The following is a 14,315-nucleotide window of genomic DNA, read 5'->3' as shown; positions in this document are numbered from 1 at the left end:
GGTTGATGAATATCAGTAAATCTGTCAAAGATGCTCATATGTAATCATTTGAAAAATGGTATAAACTATGAAATCTGTCAAGTACTGTAAATTCAGACATATTGCATACATAAGTTATTGCAATTATCGGACAATAGACCACTTTCGAGTTTGTCCGTCACTGGAAAAGAAACTTGTCAATTATGCACGCCTTTATGACGTCAATTTAACCAGATAGAGGGGATAGCCTGTATCCCTACACTATACACCTTATTGCTAATCCCGGCTGACCTGGCCGCTTGAACTTTTGACGCATTCAACAATCACTTTTCCAATGTGGCGTCAGATGTTTTGTTTTGTGACGTCAAAATTTTACAGGAACCTGTGTGATATCTAGTAATGGCGGACAAATAGCGATAAGGTGTATTAATGTTCATCAAGCGTCCAAGTGATCATCATTGTGCAGGATAAACTAGAAATAATATTTGTTCTGTAGGTACTTAATCACAATTCCCTAATGACAGCTGTGCTGAAAGAATATTATGAGATTTCAATTTGCTGAATAATTCGTGCAATATAGCTTTATAGTTTTCCAACCACTCTCTTAACATTGGAACGGAAGTGACGACGACCCTTAACGCACGAATGATGTTCACTAAAACCAGAGTTTTTGATGGACATGCATCGAACTCAAAAGTTGTCTATTGTAACAAGTTTTGAATGATGTTAATATTGTTTGACAAACAAGTATCTGCAGGTCCATATTGTAGACATTTTTAATACTTTTCTATATCCTATATAAATTTCTGTTGATTAGACAAATCTTGAATCTTAAATCTTTTCATCTTTTTTCAGGAAGTACAATAACTATTTGGAAGGAGAATTTATATTTTACAAACACAAAGTCCTTCCTTATGAGGTAGGATCTATTTTAGAACTAAATCTTTGGGACTATTTACTCATGAATATTGCTGTATTTATTTTTATTAACCATCAGGTCATAAATAAGACTTGTTGTAATGTATTATATCAAATATTAAAGGTATTTTTTAAGTAATTTTTTTTTTTTGATGTAAAATAAAAATAACGGTAAAATAAAAATCCTGATATTTTACTGGTCCCCTTATGGAGCTTTTTATATGCATAGACTTTTTACAAGTATCGAAATCCTGGATCTGCACCTTTGGTCCAGTAATAATAGATAATAACAAGATTGAATTATAAAGCATTGTAGTTGGGTGTTTTGTTTGTATGATATTTTTCAATTTCATTTATCCTCTTATTATTTTATATAGGTGAGAACATTTTACAGAAACTGTAATGGTAAGGCCTCATGTAATTGTGCTGCAGCTATTCGTGTGGGAGATGATGTCATTGTATTTGATAAGTGTGGAGCATCAGCTTCTTCAAAAAAAGATACACCAATAGATATCAGACTTATCCTGAACGGAGAACTGACACCAGGAACTAAAATATTTAGACATGGTGGAGGGAAAAAATACAAGGTAGGACTTCAGGATTAACTTTTCTTATTGTTATTTGGAATGATTATAGGTTTTTCTAAAGCAAACCTTCAATTTTACAATTTCTTACAACAAATGATAAATGTTGTAGAGACCAGATTTGAACTGAGTGAAGCTTGACAAAGTTACTAAATTGTTATACTATACACCCAAGTTGGTTTCTACCATTCTATACTGATGATCATACTATATGAGACCAAAAAGTGGCATGTCTTTTTAATTTGTTATTTTGATTGATCTAACCAAAGGTTAAAATCCATTATTACATTTACACACATTTTTTTCATCAATTTAAAAATCCTTGATCATTTTACAGGTCCACCTTCCTCATGGTGCTGTTGTTATAATCACACAAGGGAAAGGAAAAACACCAGAATTCATCCATATGGTCAAGATCAAAGCCTCACCAGCTGATGCCAATAATGTGGAAGGTAAAGTTAGAGTTATGGTTCTTGCTTAATGATGTTCCCTGATCTTGTTTTTGTATTTTTGTCAGATATTTAGAATCTTCATAAAAAACTTATGATAGAATTATAGGTCTGCTTGTTACTTTTATAATTAGGTCAGCAATACACATACCCCCTCTAGTAGCTAGTAATTGCTAATAGAATCTAAAAATAAATTGACCTGCATATACCTAAAAACAGATTTACTAAGATGTCTAACTCTTTGATAGAAAATACATTGTGTTGTGTTAAACTAAAATTTGATAAATCAGATTTCCATTAACTATATTTAGGTCTTTGTGGTAATTTTGATGGTTGTACGATGTTTTAACAATGCCACCATATATTTCAGGTCTTTGTGGTAATTTTGACGGAGACAAGGACAACGACAAGATGATGTCTGATGGAACCCTTTATACGGGAAAAACTAAACAGCCTATTGAATTCTCTAGAAGTTGGAGGTAAATTACTTACATATTTGTTAAAATAAAAAAATCCAATACTACATACCTTTATCTGAAAACACACACTAGATGTCTTCAATAATGGACATGTTAATGCAAAATGTTCAACACAAAATTGTAACATGACAAGATGTAAATAAAATCAATTGATGAACTTTTATTCATCCCAATGAAGCCTTAATTATCTTCTGCCTGAATATGCCTGAATATATGTAGATATATTTTAATTTATGATGATGGCAAACTGTTTTTGTGATACTAAGGGTATTTAATTAATTGATGTAAAGCTATTTGGTATTTGAATACAATAGGACAGTTTTAGCTTGATACCTTATTATTTTTCTAAATATCTTAAAACTAAATTCACTACATATTTCTTATATTTTGGTGAACTTGGTATAAGTAGTTCATCACTACCCTGTAAACACAGAAGATGTGATTATGAACCCTGCATTTGGCAGTGGCTTTTGACATAGCCAATCTTAAATGACAAGATTGTCAGTTTTTTTTCTGATAAATATTTGTGGTTTGCTTTAAGCACTCTGGCTTCCTCTACTGAAAAAAGAAAAAATAACTGCCAAAATATAGCCAATATTGCTTACACCAACACTCAATTGGTCAATCTTGTATTCCAATTGTTTATTGTTGATAGAAAGGTAATTACTAGTGTTTTACGATGAATGTTGTATTTGTTTTAGAGTACATGAAATGGGAATGGATTCTCTGTTTGATGGTTATTGCCCAGATGATGTGGAGGATGAATCCACAACAACTTACTGCCAATGTCAGACAGGAATGGGAGATAACTGTGGTCCAAACAATTATTACACTGACTGCTCTCCACCACTGAAAAACAAGAGAGGAAAGAGGAGAGGTATGCAATAGATCATTTATGTTATTTTTCAAAAATATTTGGGATAGAATGAAGTAAGAGTGTTTTTTTTTTATAAGGCCGTTAGTTTTCTCATTTGAATTGTTTTACATTGTTTTTTAGGGGCCTTTTATAGCTGACTATGCGGTATGTGCTTTGCTCATTGTTGAAGGCCGTACAGTGACCTATAGTTGTTAATGCCTGTGTCATTTTGGTCTCTTGTGGAGAGTTGTCTAATTGGCAATCATACCACATCTTTTTTTTTTTTTTTTTTTTTTTTTTTATATAAGAGTGTTTTTTTTTGTTTTTGTTTTTTTTATTTTCACAATTCAGTTATGAACTTTATTAGTCTGTTTTCTATCTGATCTTATAGATCTCCATTTCAACTTAATAAAATCAGTCAATAATTTTATAAATGGCACAAAGCTTCATCTGGTTATGCCATACCCTGTGAATTGTTTCATTTATATTTTACTTCCTGTTTGATGAAAACTTGTATCTTAAGCAGAAGTATTATAAGTCACATTATGTTTTGCTTTCATTAATAACAATGATATATAAATTTCAGGGAAGGATATGACAGCCGAATTGCTCATAAACAATGTATACAAAGCCACCAAGTGTTATCTACAGGAAATTAGAATTCAATTTGAATTTAACATTCAATGGGTACAAGCCGTAAGTATAGACATATATTTTGTACAAACTGCAAATCTTTACTTGAGGAATTTTTATGTTGGTGTAATGATTGTGTAACTATTAATGTTGGCGATTTTTTCCTCCTTTGACAAGTAAAATCTCAATATATGTAGAGCTTAATAATGCCTTTGACACCTAATGCAAATGGTTGTATAAACAATTCAGTAAATCTACCAGTATTTATAGCAAAAAATATTAATAGCAAAGAGTAAACAAAAATTTAAACAATAGTTATATGTTATTTCCTTTTAACAGAAAACATGGATTATTGTTTGAATAATTTACTTATTAGCTGATTAAATTAGTTAGTAAAAATAGCAATGTTTACATGTATGAATAATGAAGAAATCTTTCATACCTATTGCATTACAGGAAGTTTCCTGGCCTACACCTAATGGTATAACAGCTGAGTCAGCTAGAGCACTCTGTGTAGAGATGATAACAGGCAGTAGGTTTGACAGCTGTGCTGCCTTACCTGGTATAGATGTGGATGAAGATGTGGAGGGATGTATGGAAGATATTCAGGTAAGCATTAGATTATTGTGTAGAGATGATAACAGGCAGTAGGTTTGACAGCTGTGCTGCCTAAAGTCTGCATACAAGATCATAGAACATTTGTAATATGTTTAACATTTACATTTATGATTCACCTTTACCCATGCAATCCTTAAGAATTGGTATCCTATGAACAAAAATAAATCCACAGTACCACGTAAGTTGTTATGGACAGAGGAGAAAAAAAGCACCCATAACCTCCAAAGTATTACTCTTTTTATTACAATGCACCTTATCTCTATTTGTCGGCCACAAATGGACATCACAAAATTTCCCGTAAAATTTGGACGTCATAATAAAAAATATCAGAAACAAAATTTGAAAAGTGATTGTTGTGTGACATCAAAAATTCAAGCGGGAAAGTTTCTTGGGTCGAGTGGGACAAATGTCCAAATAGCGATAAGGTGTATACATCAATTTATTTGTTTATAATTTATATACCGGTAAATGGACTTCATGAATCAGTCTTTATATGTTATAAAAAAGATAAAGCATTTGTCATTTGTCATAGAAAAATACTTTGTCAGTTTATGCCTTTATAGTTTCAAAATTTACTTAATAGGTGCATAGAAAATAAAATACTCACATGCAATTAGATTTGCTAATATCATTCTTTTTAGAACTACTAAGATTTCCATTGAATTTAATTTCAGTTGACAGATAATATGGATTGGAAGCAGGAATTAGTCCAGACGGTAGATGAACAATGTTCTATACAGCTGTCATATAATATCAGATTATATATACAAATCAATGGAGTGTTTGAACTACCAGACTTATTTGAACAACTTTGTCCTGGTGATTGTTCTGGAAATGGAGTTTGTGATCAAGGTATGACCTATTATAGACACTACTTTCTGTAACTTTACAAGTTAATGTGAGCATTTATTGGTGCGACTTTTGAAGAATGAGCAAAAATACAATATTAATTATTGTGATTTTGGGAAAATCATCATACAGATATATGTTTAAGATATCATAATACGAGATATTCAGACAGTTGCGTTATTCACATTAATGGAAATGTTGCAATAATCTCTGAATTTATAGTATCACAATGAACCAAAAATAAAGACTACATCCCAGGCCAGTCATATTGAATTAAAAAATAGCTTTCATCAGTTTTTAGTATATTTTATATTTTTACTGGACTTTGAATGCAAGATTTTAATTTAGTTTTTGTATTAATAATTACATTTGATGTATGTTTCATTATAATACGTTATTCTGATTGGCTAACTGCACAACACGTGCTATTCCTGAAACAATTGTATTAGACAATAACATTTATCATTCATGATGACACGTGTTTTCATGATTCTAGCTAAAAAAGATGTAATTATAAGTATTGAATGCTTCTTTTTGTAACTTTATAGGGTTGTAAAAGCGTTGACCGTGCACACATTTTTAGTATGAAGCGCTTCCGCGCTTCATACAAAATGTACTTCGGTCATCGCTTTTACACCCCAATAAATTTACAAAAAGCAGCATTCAATTCTTAAATAATACCCCATTGAAAATTTGAAGCCTTGAAATCCTGTAAAAAAACACCTCACATAATTATCTTTATCAGTCTGGATATACTGTTTTGTGGGTTCATGGCATTCAAAGATTTGTATCTCTACTTCTAGGTGTATGTGTATGTAACAATGGTTTCCAAGGCGATGAATGTGATATATCAGTGACCGACAAACCTAATTTATACTTCCTGTCTACCACACTGTGTGACGTCCAGGCAGAATTGTGTGAGAATGTTATTGTGAAGGGTATTAACTTTGTGGATCTGGATACACTCACATGCCACTTCAGAAAAACATCAGATGTGAGTAACTATTAAATAAGCCAATCTAGACAAATTTATTAGTTCTTGTCATAAATAAACTCATCATAGATACCAGGATTAATAATTTATATTTACGCCAGACATGCGTTTCGTCTACAAAAGACTCATCAGTGACGCTCAAATAAAAAAATGCTTAAAAGGCCAAATAAAGTACGAAGTTGAAGAGCATTGGGGACCAAAATTCCTAAAAGTTTTGCCGAATTCAGCTCAGAAATTATACTGATTAGCTTAGAATGTTTTGAGAATGCTTTTTGTTTGTATTTTTATACCCCAGCCTCAAATGAGGTTGAGTTTGGAATTATCATTTATCTATTTATCTTGCAAAACTTAAGTTTTTGGATAACAAATAAAGAACTGAAAATTAATTTGTGGAATTTTATGATGTCATAGAGTAATTTGCTGACTTAAGTCTATTTTGTTTTTATGCACGTCATTTTATGTCATTTATTTCAGGGAACAACAAGCACTTCTTTAGCATTGTTTGTGAACAAGAATTCCATTGTCTGTGGACTCCCAGGCCTGGGTATATACCAGCTATCAGTCAGTAACGATGGTACAAACGTAGACAATTCACTCCTGTTCATCAAGTATGATTCACTGTGTAATGTCTGTGTGGAAAATGGCTGTACACTCAGGGTAAGTCCTCTATATATGTACTTATCCTAAAGCATGAATTAATGTCTGTGGGGAAAATGGCTGTACACTCAGGGTAAGTCCTCTATATATGTACTTATCCTAAAGCATGAATTAATGTCTGTGGGGAAAATGGCTGTACACTCAGGGTAAGTCCTCTATATATGTACTTATCCTAAAGCATGAATTAATGTCTGTGTGGAAAATGGCTGTACACTCAGGGTAAGTCCTCTATATATGTACTTATCCTAAAGCATGAATTAATGTCTGTGGGGAAAATGGCTGTACACTCAGGGTAAGTCCTCTATATATATACTTATCCTAAAGCATGAATTAATGTCTGTGGGGAAAATGGCTGTACACTCAGGGTAAGTCCTCTATATATATACTTATCCTAAAGCATGAATTAATGTCTGTGGGGAAAATGGCTGTACACTCAGGGTAAGTCCTCTATATATGTACTTATCCTAAAGCATGAATTAATGTCTGTGGGGAAAATGGCTGTACACTCAGGGTAAGTCCTCTATATATGTACTTATCCTAAAGCATGAATTAATATCTGTGGGGAAAATGGCTGTACACTCAGGGTAAGTCCTCTATATATGTACTTATCCTAAAGCATGAATTAATGTCTGTGGGGAAAATGGCTGTACACTCAGGGTTAGTCCTCTATATATGTACTTATCCTAAAGCATGAATTAATGTCTGTGGGGAAAATGGCTGTACACTCAGGGTAAGTCCTCTATATATGTACTTATCCTAAAGCATGAATTAATGTCTGTGGGGAAAATGGCTGTACACTCAGGGTAAGTCCTCTATATATGTACTTATCCTAAAGCATGAATTAATGTCTGTGGGGAAAATGGCTGTACACTCAGGGTAAGTCCTCTATATATGTACTTATCCTAAAGCATGAATTAATATGTTAAAAAACAAATTTCTGTACAAAATAAAATCCGATAAATGAAACAACTTTTATTGCTATTTTTCGTCATTTGTTTGTTATTATCTCTTGAAAAGTGTAATAAACATGGAATGAACAAATATTTAGAAAGTGTAGTCATACTCAAAGAAAAATTAAAAAAACCTAAAACATATGATACACTTACTGGAATACTCTTACCTAAAACATACTTCTAATAGTAGTCTATTAACTCTGGAATATTGGTACCTTTCGTAAGCAAATTTTACAATAAATGAAACACTGGTAAATGTTTCATGCATAATCAGCACAAGAAGAAGAAGTCAACAATTTAAAAATGTTGATGGTGTTTAATTATTTTAATTGTGACTTGTATACAAGTTTGTTTAGTGTGAGAAAACATAGTTAAAGAGGCACTAGCTGTCAAATTCATGTTCACCAATTTGACTCAAATTCTCATATTTTATTTATAACAATGTAAAACTTTTTTCCAAACTATCAAAAGTATAAAATAAACAGTTTACAGAGCATGGGGTAGATAATATACAGGTTCGTTTAGTGTGTATTTTAGTCCAGACGCCATCTAATTAACTATCGATTTGACCTCAGATGACTATATAAGCGATGTAAACATCAATAAAGATATGAATAGATTAAACCAACACGTGCAATTAGATTTTTATAGGTCTTTTTGATTTGATTTTATAGATTAAAAATATATGTTTCTCATTGTTTTTAACCGTATAAGAATGATTTTATGTGCATCGAATTAGTAATCAAATGATTTACCGTAGTTTCACTTTCATTGTTGACATTCTTTTTCTTTAAATAACCAGTACACGTACAATGCATGCGTTGTCAATCTCTAGCTAGGGGTTAAATTGAAGTTCACATGAATACAGATTTAAAGAGGTTGACTCATTCACTTGCAAGTGAATAACTAATTATCAATCTTTCTTAGCGTAATTTGACAAAATTGAACCTTTTTGGCTGCAAAAAGCGAATTGTTATTTCACTATTTCACTTTCATTATTGATTGAACAGAAAAAAATCGAACTTTAGATTTTTTATATATCTTGTAGCTAGTGCCCCTTTAAGCTTGGTACTATTTGATTTTTGTTTTTCAGACTGATGTGTGTGTTGTAAACAGTGTTTGTTATGCAGCAGGATTTGTAGACCCTAACAATGCCAGCTCTGTCTGTATCCCAGGAACTTCTAAGATATCATGGTCTGTTATCTCAAGTAAGTACAAAGTGTAAAAGTTGAGAATTTTAAGAAGTTATAAAACATCTAAACTGAATGAGGTCAGTATGTCAAACATGGTAAAGTATACATTTTATATTTATTAACAATTATTTTCAAACAATTTGAAAATTGAACACACAACACAAAAATGAGCATCTGAACAAATCCTTTTTATACACCCGTTTACAGGACGCATTATGATATACTGTTGTCTGTCTGTCCGTTGTCAACATGTCAGACATTAACTCAAAAACTCTTTAACCAATTTGCATAAGACTTTAGTGGACTATTTATATCTATTGACTTGAGCTCACTTTTGCTTTTTATAAATTTTAGATTTTACATTTCCGAGTTATGGGGTTTTATTCATTATAAAAAGGGGGATTTTCCAGTTTTCATACAATAACTCAAGAATGCTTTTACCAACTTGTTTATGATATAAGGTTGAACTGCTATGGTCTCACAAGGAGTGTAGTATTATACCATTGAAATAGATTGTTTACTTCTCAGGGATTTCAACATGCAGTTACAAAATATAGTACCAATATAAATAAATGGGATGTTGGGTATAAAACACTTTTTTTTGTAGGCACTGATATTATTGTGAGAAGGTATACATTTATACAAATCATCCTCAACATTTTGATCACAAGGACCTACAACTTTACTCTTACTGGTACCCCTAGATTAGTAGTAGGACCAACAGGAGGCCAAGCATTAGAACTCAATGGAATTGGTGATTTTGTTGACCTCGGTGATCAGACCAATGACTGTATATTCAATTTAGAAAAATGTAAATATGGCTTGTCTGTCAAATTCAACTTGAAGTTGTTAGAATTAAAAGAAAAGATGTATATTTTCTCCAGTGGAGGTGATGAAAGTGGCAAATATGGACTCTCCATGTGGTATTCCAGAAAGAGGCTCTATCTTACAGTAAGCACCAAAACAAAGATTTGGACTGTTTATGTACCATTCAAAAAGTACCTTAATACATTTGTCAATATAGAGTTCTCTTGGAGTGTTCAAGGAGGACTTTCTTTGTACTTTGATGGATTCAGAGTAGCCCAAACCAAAGAGTACTTTAGAAGGATAACAGCGTCACTGTCGGGTAAATTTTACCTCGGAAGACCTATCGGTGTTGGTGTGTATTGTTGGATGGTTATAGATGGATGGGATATAGCTGAAGGCACCAAAGATATAGTTAAAGACCTGGATGTTACAGTTGGTTAGTATATTAGAAAATCTTTTAATGTTTTATCATGTTTATGTTAAAGTTGTGGACTATAATGTTGAATAGAATGGCTTCATTGAACATTCTTAAAAAAATGAGTCTCAAAATAAAATTTATGGTATCAGAACTTAATAGAACTTATGTTGAAGGCTGTACCTTGACCTATACTTGTTAATTTCTGTGTCACTTAGTGTCTTGGGGAGAGTTGTCTCATTGGCAATCATACCACATCTTTTTATATTTTTACTACATGTATAAGATATGTATGTAATATTTTCCTATTCTTTACTACATGTATAAGATATGTATGTAATATTTTTCTATTTTTTTACTATAGAATCACCAGAAATTAAAGTAAGACCAGTGATGACTATAGAGGAGAATACTAATGGCACAGCTAATGTCTTCAGATGTAAATTTGAAAAGTTAGAAGAAGACGGACTATTGTACAAAGTGCTTTGGTCAATTAATGATAATTCTTTAAAACAAATGTTCCTCCCTAAAGATGTTTACATGCATGAATTGGAAGAGGATGACATTCAAAAGCTAGAATTTAAAGATAAGGTAATTAGGTTAACTCACGATTGAACATGATTTTATTTAATCATATTTTGGACTTATTTTTATGCCCCATTTATGGGAATTATGTTTTCTGGTCTGTGCGTCCGTCTGTCTGTGCGTCCGTCTGTCCGTCCATCCGTCTCTCCCACTTCAGGTTAAAGTTTTTGATGGAGGTTGTTTTTGATGAAATTGAAGTACAATCAACTTGAAACTTGGTACATATGTTCACTATATGATATGACCTTTCTAATTGTAATGCCTACTTAGAGATTTTCCCCCATTTTCACGGTCCACTGAACATAAAAATATGAGTGCAGATGGGGCATCCGTGTACTGGGGACACATTCTTGTTCTTTAATTGACATTATGTGTTTATTATGTTTGATATCTTGGTAAGACATTAACTTCACATTTCTTAAGAAAAACTATGATGTTAAGAAATAAGACTTACTATTTAAAACTGACTTAACATGTTATAAATGAGTAAATATCTGAATGGTGTAATACTTGTGTTGACAAAGTTTGTTACTTTCAAAAAAACATTTTGTATATGAGATAATGATATGTATTTATAATCTTGAACTTCTGATAATAGTAAAAATGGTTTGTGATTAAGATAACCCAAGTTATTACTTTAATTGTGACTATTTTATTTATAAAAGTGAATCTCTTTCCCTTATAGTTCTTGCATTAATACATATATTTGAGTACTACTATTATTGATAGTTAGAAGCTAAAATTTATAATCTTGTAAATTTTCAGTTGTCATGTTCAATAATGGCCTGCAGAGCTAATGAGGATTGTTCCCCTTGGAGAGAGAGTAATGTTATTACAGCAGATATAAAGGTATATATAGAATAAACAGTTATTTTTCTGATCTCTCCCTGTGTGGACTGATAGGAGGGAGTATAAAAATAAAAAGATGTGGTATGATGTTAATGAAACAAACTGCAGTAGACCAAATGACAAAAAAGTTAACAACTATAGATCACCGTACAGCCTTAAAGTACCTTTTTGAATGGCAGTATTTTGATAATTTATCAGGTTATATATAAAAAATGAAATCGTGTTTATGCATTCTTCACTTGTCATCCAAAACTTGATGATATTAGGAGGAGACAACTGATGCCCCTCATGGGGATGTCCAAGTTATCACAAAATCACAATTTTTTTGTCAATATAATCCCATGATCAATCTATATTGCCTTTCAAGTCATTCATGGACAAAGTCAAGGTTATAAAATATCACAGTTAATAATAATATATATATTTCACTTATATTTCTTTAAAAGAATGTCATGAGTTACAGATATTTTTATAATTCTCTAGCTGAAGACAACTGAATTGACTGTATATGAAGGAATGATACCCGGTCATGTAGAAATCACAGCCACAGTTCCTCCCTATATGTTCTGTCTCCCTGATGATAGGAAAAAATACTGTGATGTCCTAATCACCACAAAACTACTACGAGCAAACAAGGAAAAGAAATGTCCAAAAACTAAAGTTGAGATAGTTCAGGCTGTGTTTGGTGTGTGGGATGCAAGTGAAGACTCTAAACATCCTTGTGAATATAGAATAACAAAAGATAATTGGAGAGATGTTGTTATGATACCTGTTAAAGCATCCATTGATTCCTTAAAAGATAAAAACCAGAAGAGAGATATTGAAGTTACCCTGTTCATCTATAGATCAGGAATAGCAGCATACACATCTAAACTGGGAATCGTTGAGGTAAACAGTTATACAATGAAGAATACCAAAATGCAGACAAAAAGAAAAACAGACAAATATCATGAACAAAAAGAAAAATAATGACCAGAAAAACAACAGTTTACCAAACCCCCCTCCCCCTGCCCCCCCCCCCCCCCCCCCCAAAAAAAAAAAAACACTACACAGAAAAGCAGGATGATCTGAGGTGCTCTGAAAAGGTAAATCATTCCTGCACATGTGGCACCTGTCATGTAAAGTTGTAAAAAAAAAGCTTCAATGAAGATAAAATCACATAAGTATATATAAAATGGAAAATGGAAAGGATGAATGTGTAAAAGAGACAACAACCTGACCAAAGAGCAGACAACAGCCGAAGGCCACCAATGGGTCTTCAATGCAGTAACCTAAATGTAGGTTATTTTAGAACTTGTCAAAGCTTATTACTGATGTTTGCTAGATTTTTTAAATTAAATGCATCAAAATTATATGAAACATACATGTATTATTGTTTTGAATTTCAGCTTGAAGTGAAAGATCGAGATAAGACGGCCACATGCAAGTCAATAAACGACCCTCACATGACTACATTTGATAAACTGTAAGCATTGAATTGTTTATGGACATTATATGGTTTTATATGTGCAGCATTAATTTAATTGTTTTTTCATAACTGAGGAAAATGTATAGTATATATTGCTTCATATTAGTATGATTCTGTGTTGTTTGGGTATAGGTGGGTCACAAATTCAGATTTTAAATGAAGTACACATTTTCTATTAGGTTTGTATGCAGATTTTAGCAGTATAATAAAATAAAATATTTTTTTAACTTAATGTACAAAAATGAGTACCCGCAAAAAAAGAATATGCAATTTATTATTTCAGAAGTCTAAATTGATAAAAATTAAACCATGCAAAACTAACGTGTTTTTTTTCATTATTTGAATCACCAATTAGAGTAATATCTATTAAGCATTTTCAACTGAGAACTATAGAGGTATTGATGTGGGGTTTATCATAAAAATTTTGTAGTAGCTCTTGAATTCAACTGTAGAAATGACCAGATGCATGGAAATTGGTAAAAACATGCAAGGTTGATGTTATTCATCACTGAGTTTATAAATCAGTCTCTTAATTATATTTTAGATATACTTTCATTTCCTATAAGTTGATAAGTAAAATAGCTGTATGATCTTTATTTTTCTACAGGAAATACAACAACTTCTATGAGGGAGAATTTGTTCTGTACAGACACAAGACTTTGCCATATGCTGTAAGTTTGTATGGCTCAGTTTCAGATTTTGATTAGAATTTCTATAACAGCAAGATTGTAACCACACACCAAATGGTATCTAGTGTTCACATTAAACTTGAAGAAATATGTAGTAAAGATTTTTTTCCCCCATGAAAACCAAGTAAATGAAAAAGTCACCCTTTAATTCCAGGAGTTTTGAACTCTGACACAGGTAACCTCTTAGTTTTAAAATAATAAATGAGGAAGGTTAACTACAATATGTTGATAGCTATGTTAAAACCTGGTGAAATGATGGTACTAGTGTTTTCATTGATAGTTTTATCAATATGATAGTTGAGCTTCTCTTGTCATCAATAACAGAATATAAAGCTATATA

General features: G+C 31.9%; 1 protein-coding gene across 1 annotated transcript in view; it reads left to right on the top strand.

The window, feature by feature from the left end:
- The window catches only part of LOC139521102 (uncharacterized), a gene marked incomplete in the record, with an annotated part of 139,990 nt that overhangs the window by 66,113 nt on the left and 59,562 nt on the right, over positions 1–14,315 (top strand). Inside the window, 17 exon segments of the mRNA XM_071314380.1 lie at positions 835–898; positions 1,275–1,484; positions 1,819–1,933; positions 2,301–2,409; positions 3,111–3,286; positions 3,852–3,961; positions 4,355–4,507; positions 5,191–5,368; positions 6,169–6,359; positions 6,834–7,016; positions 9,063–9,177; positions 9,770–10,405; positions 10,749–10,975; positions 11,735–11,818; positions 12,302–12,706; positions 13,207–13,283; positions 13,894–13,957. Of these exon segments, the coding sequence (XP_071170481.1) occupies positions 835–898; positions 1,275–1,484; positions 1,819–1,933; positions 2,301–2,409; positions 3,111–3,286; positions 3,852–3,961; positions 4,355–4,507; positions 5,191–5,368; positions 6,169–6,359; positions 6,834–7,016; positions 9,063–9,177; positions 9,770–10,405; positions 10,749–10,975; positions 11,735–11,818; positions 12,302–12,706; positions 13,207–13,283; positions 13,894–13,957 (3,097 nt within the window).

This window comes from Mytilus edulis, chromosome 4 (genome assembly GCF_963676685.1).
Source record: "Mytilus edulis chromosome 4, xbMytEdul2.2, whole genome shotgun sequence".
NCBI lineage: Eukaryota > Metazoa > Mollusca > Bivalvia > Mytilida > Mytilidae > Mytilus > Mytilus edulis.
Note: the sequence above shows the minus strand (reverse complement) of the source record. Positions and strands in the feature narration are given on the sequence as shown.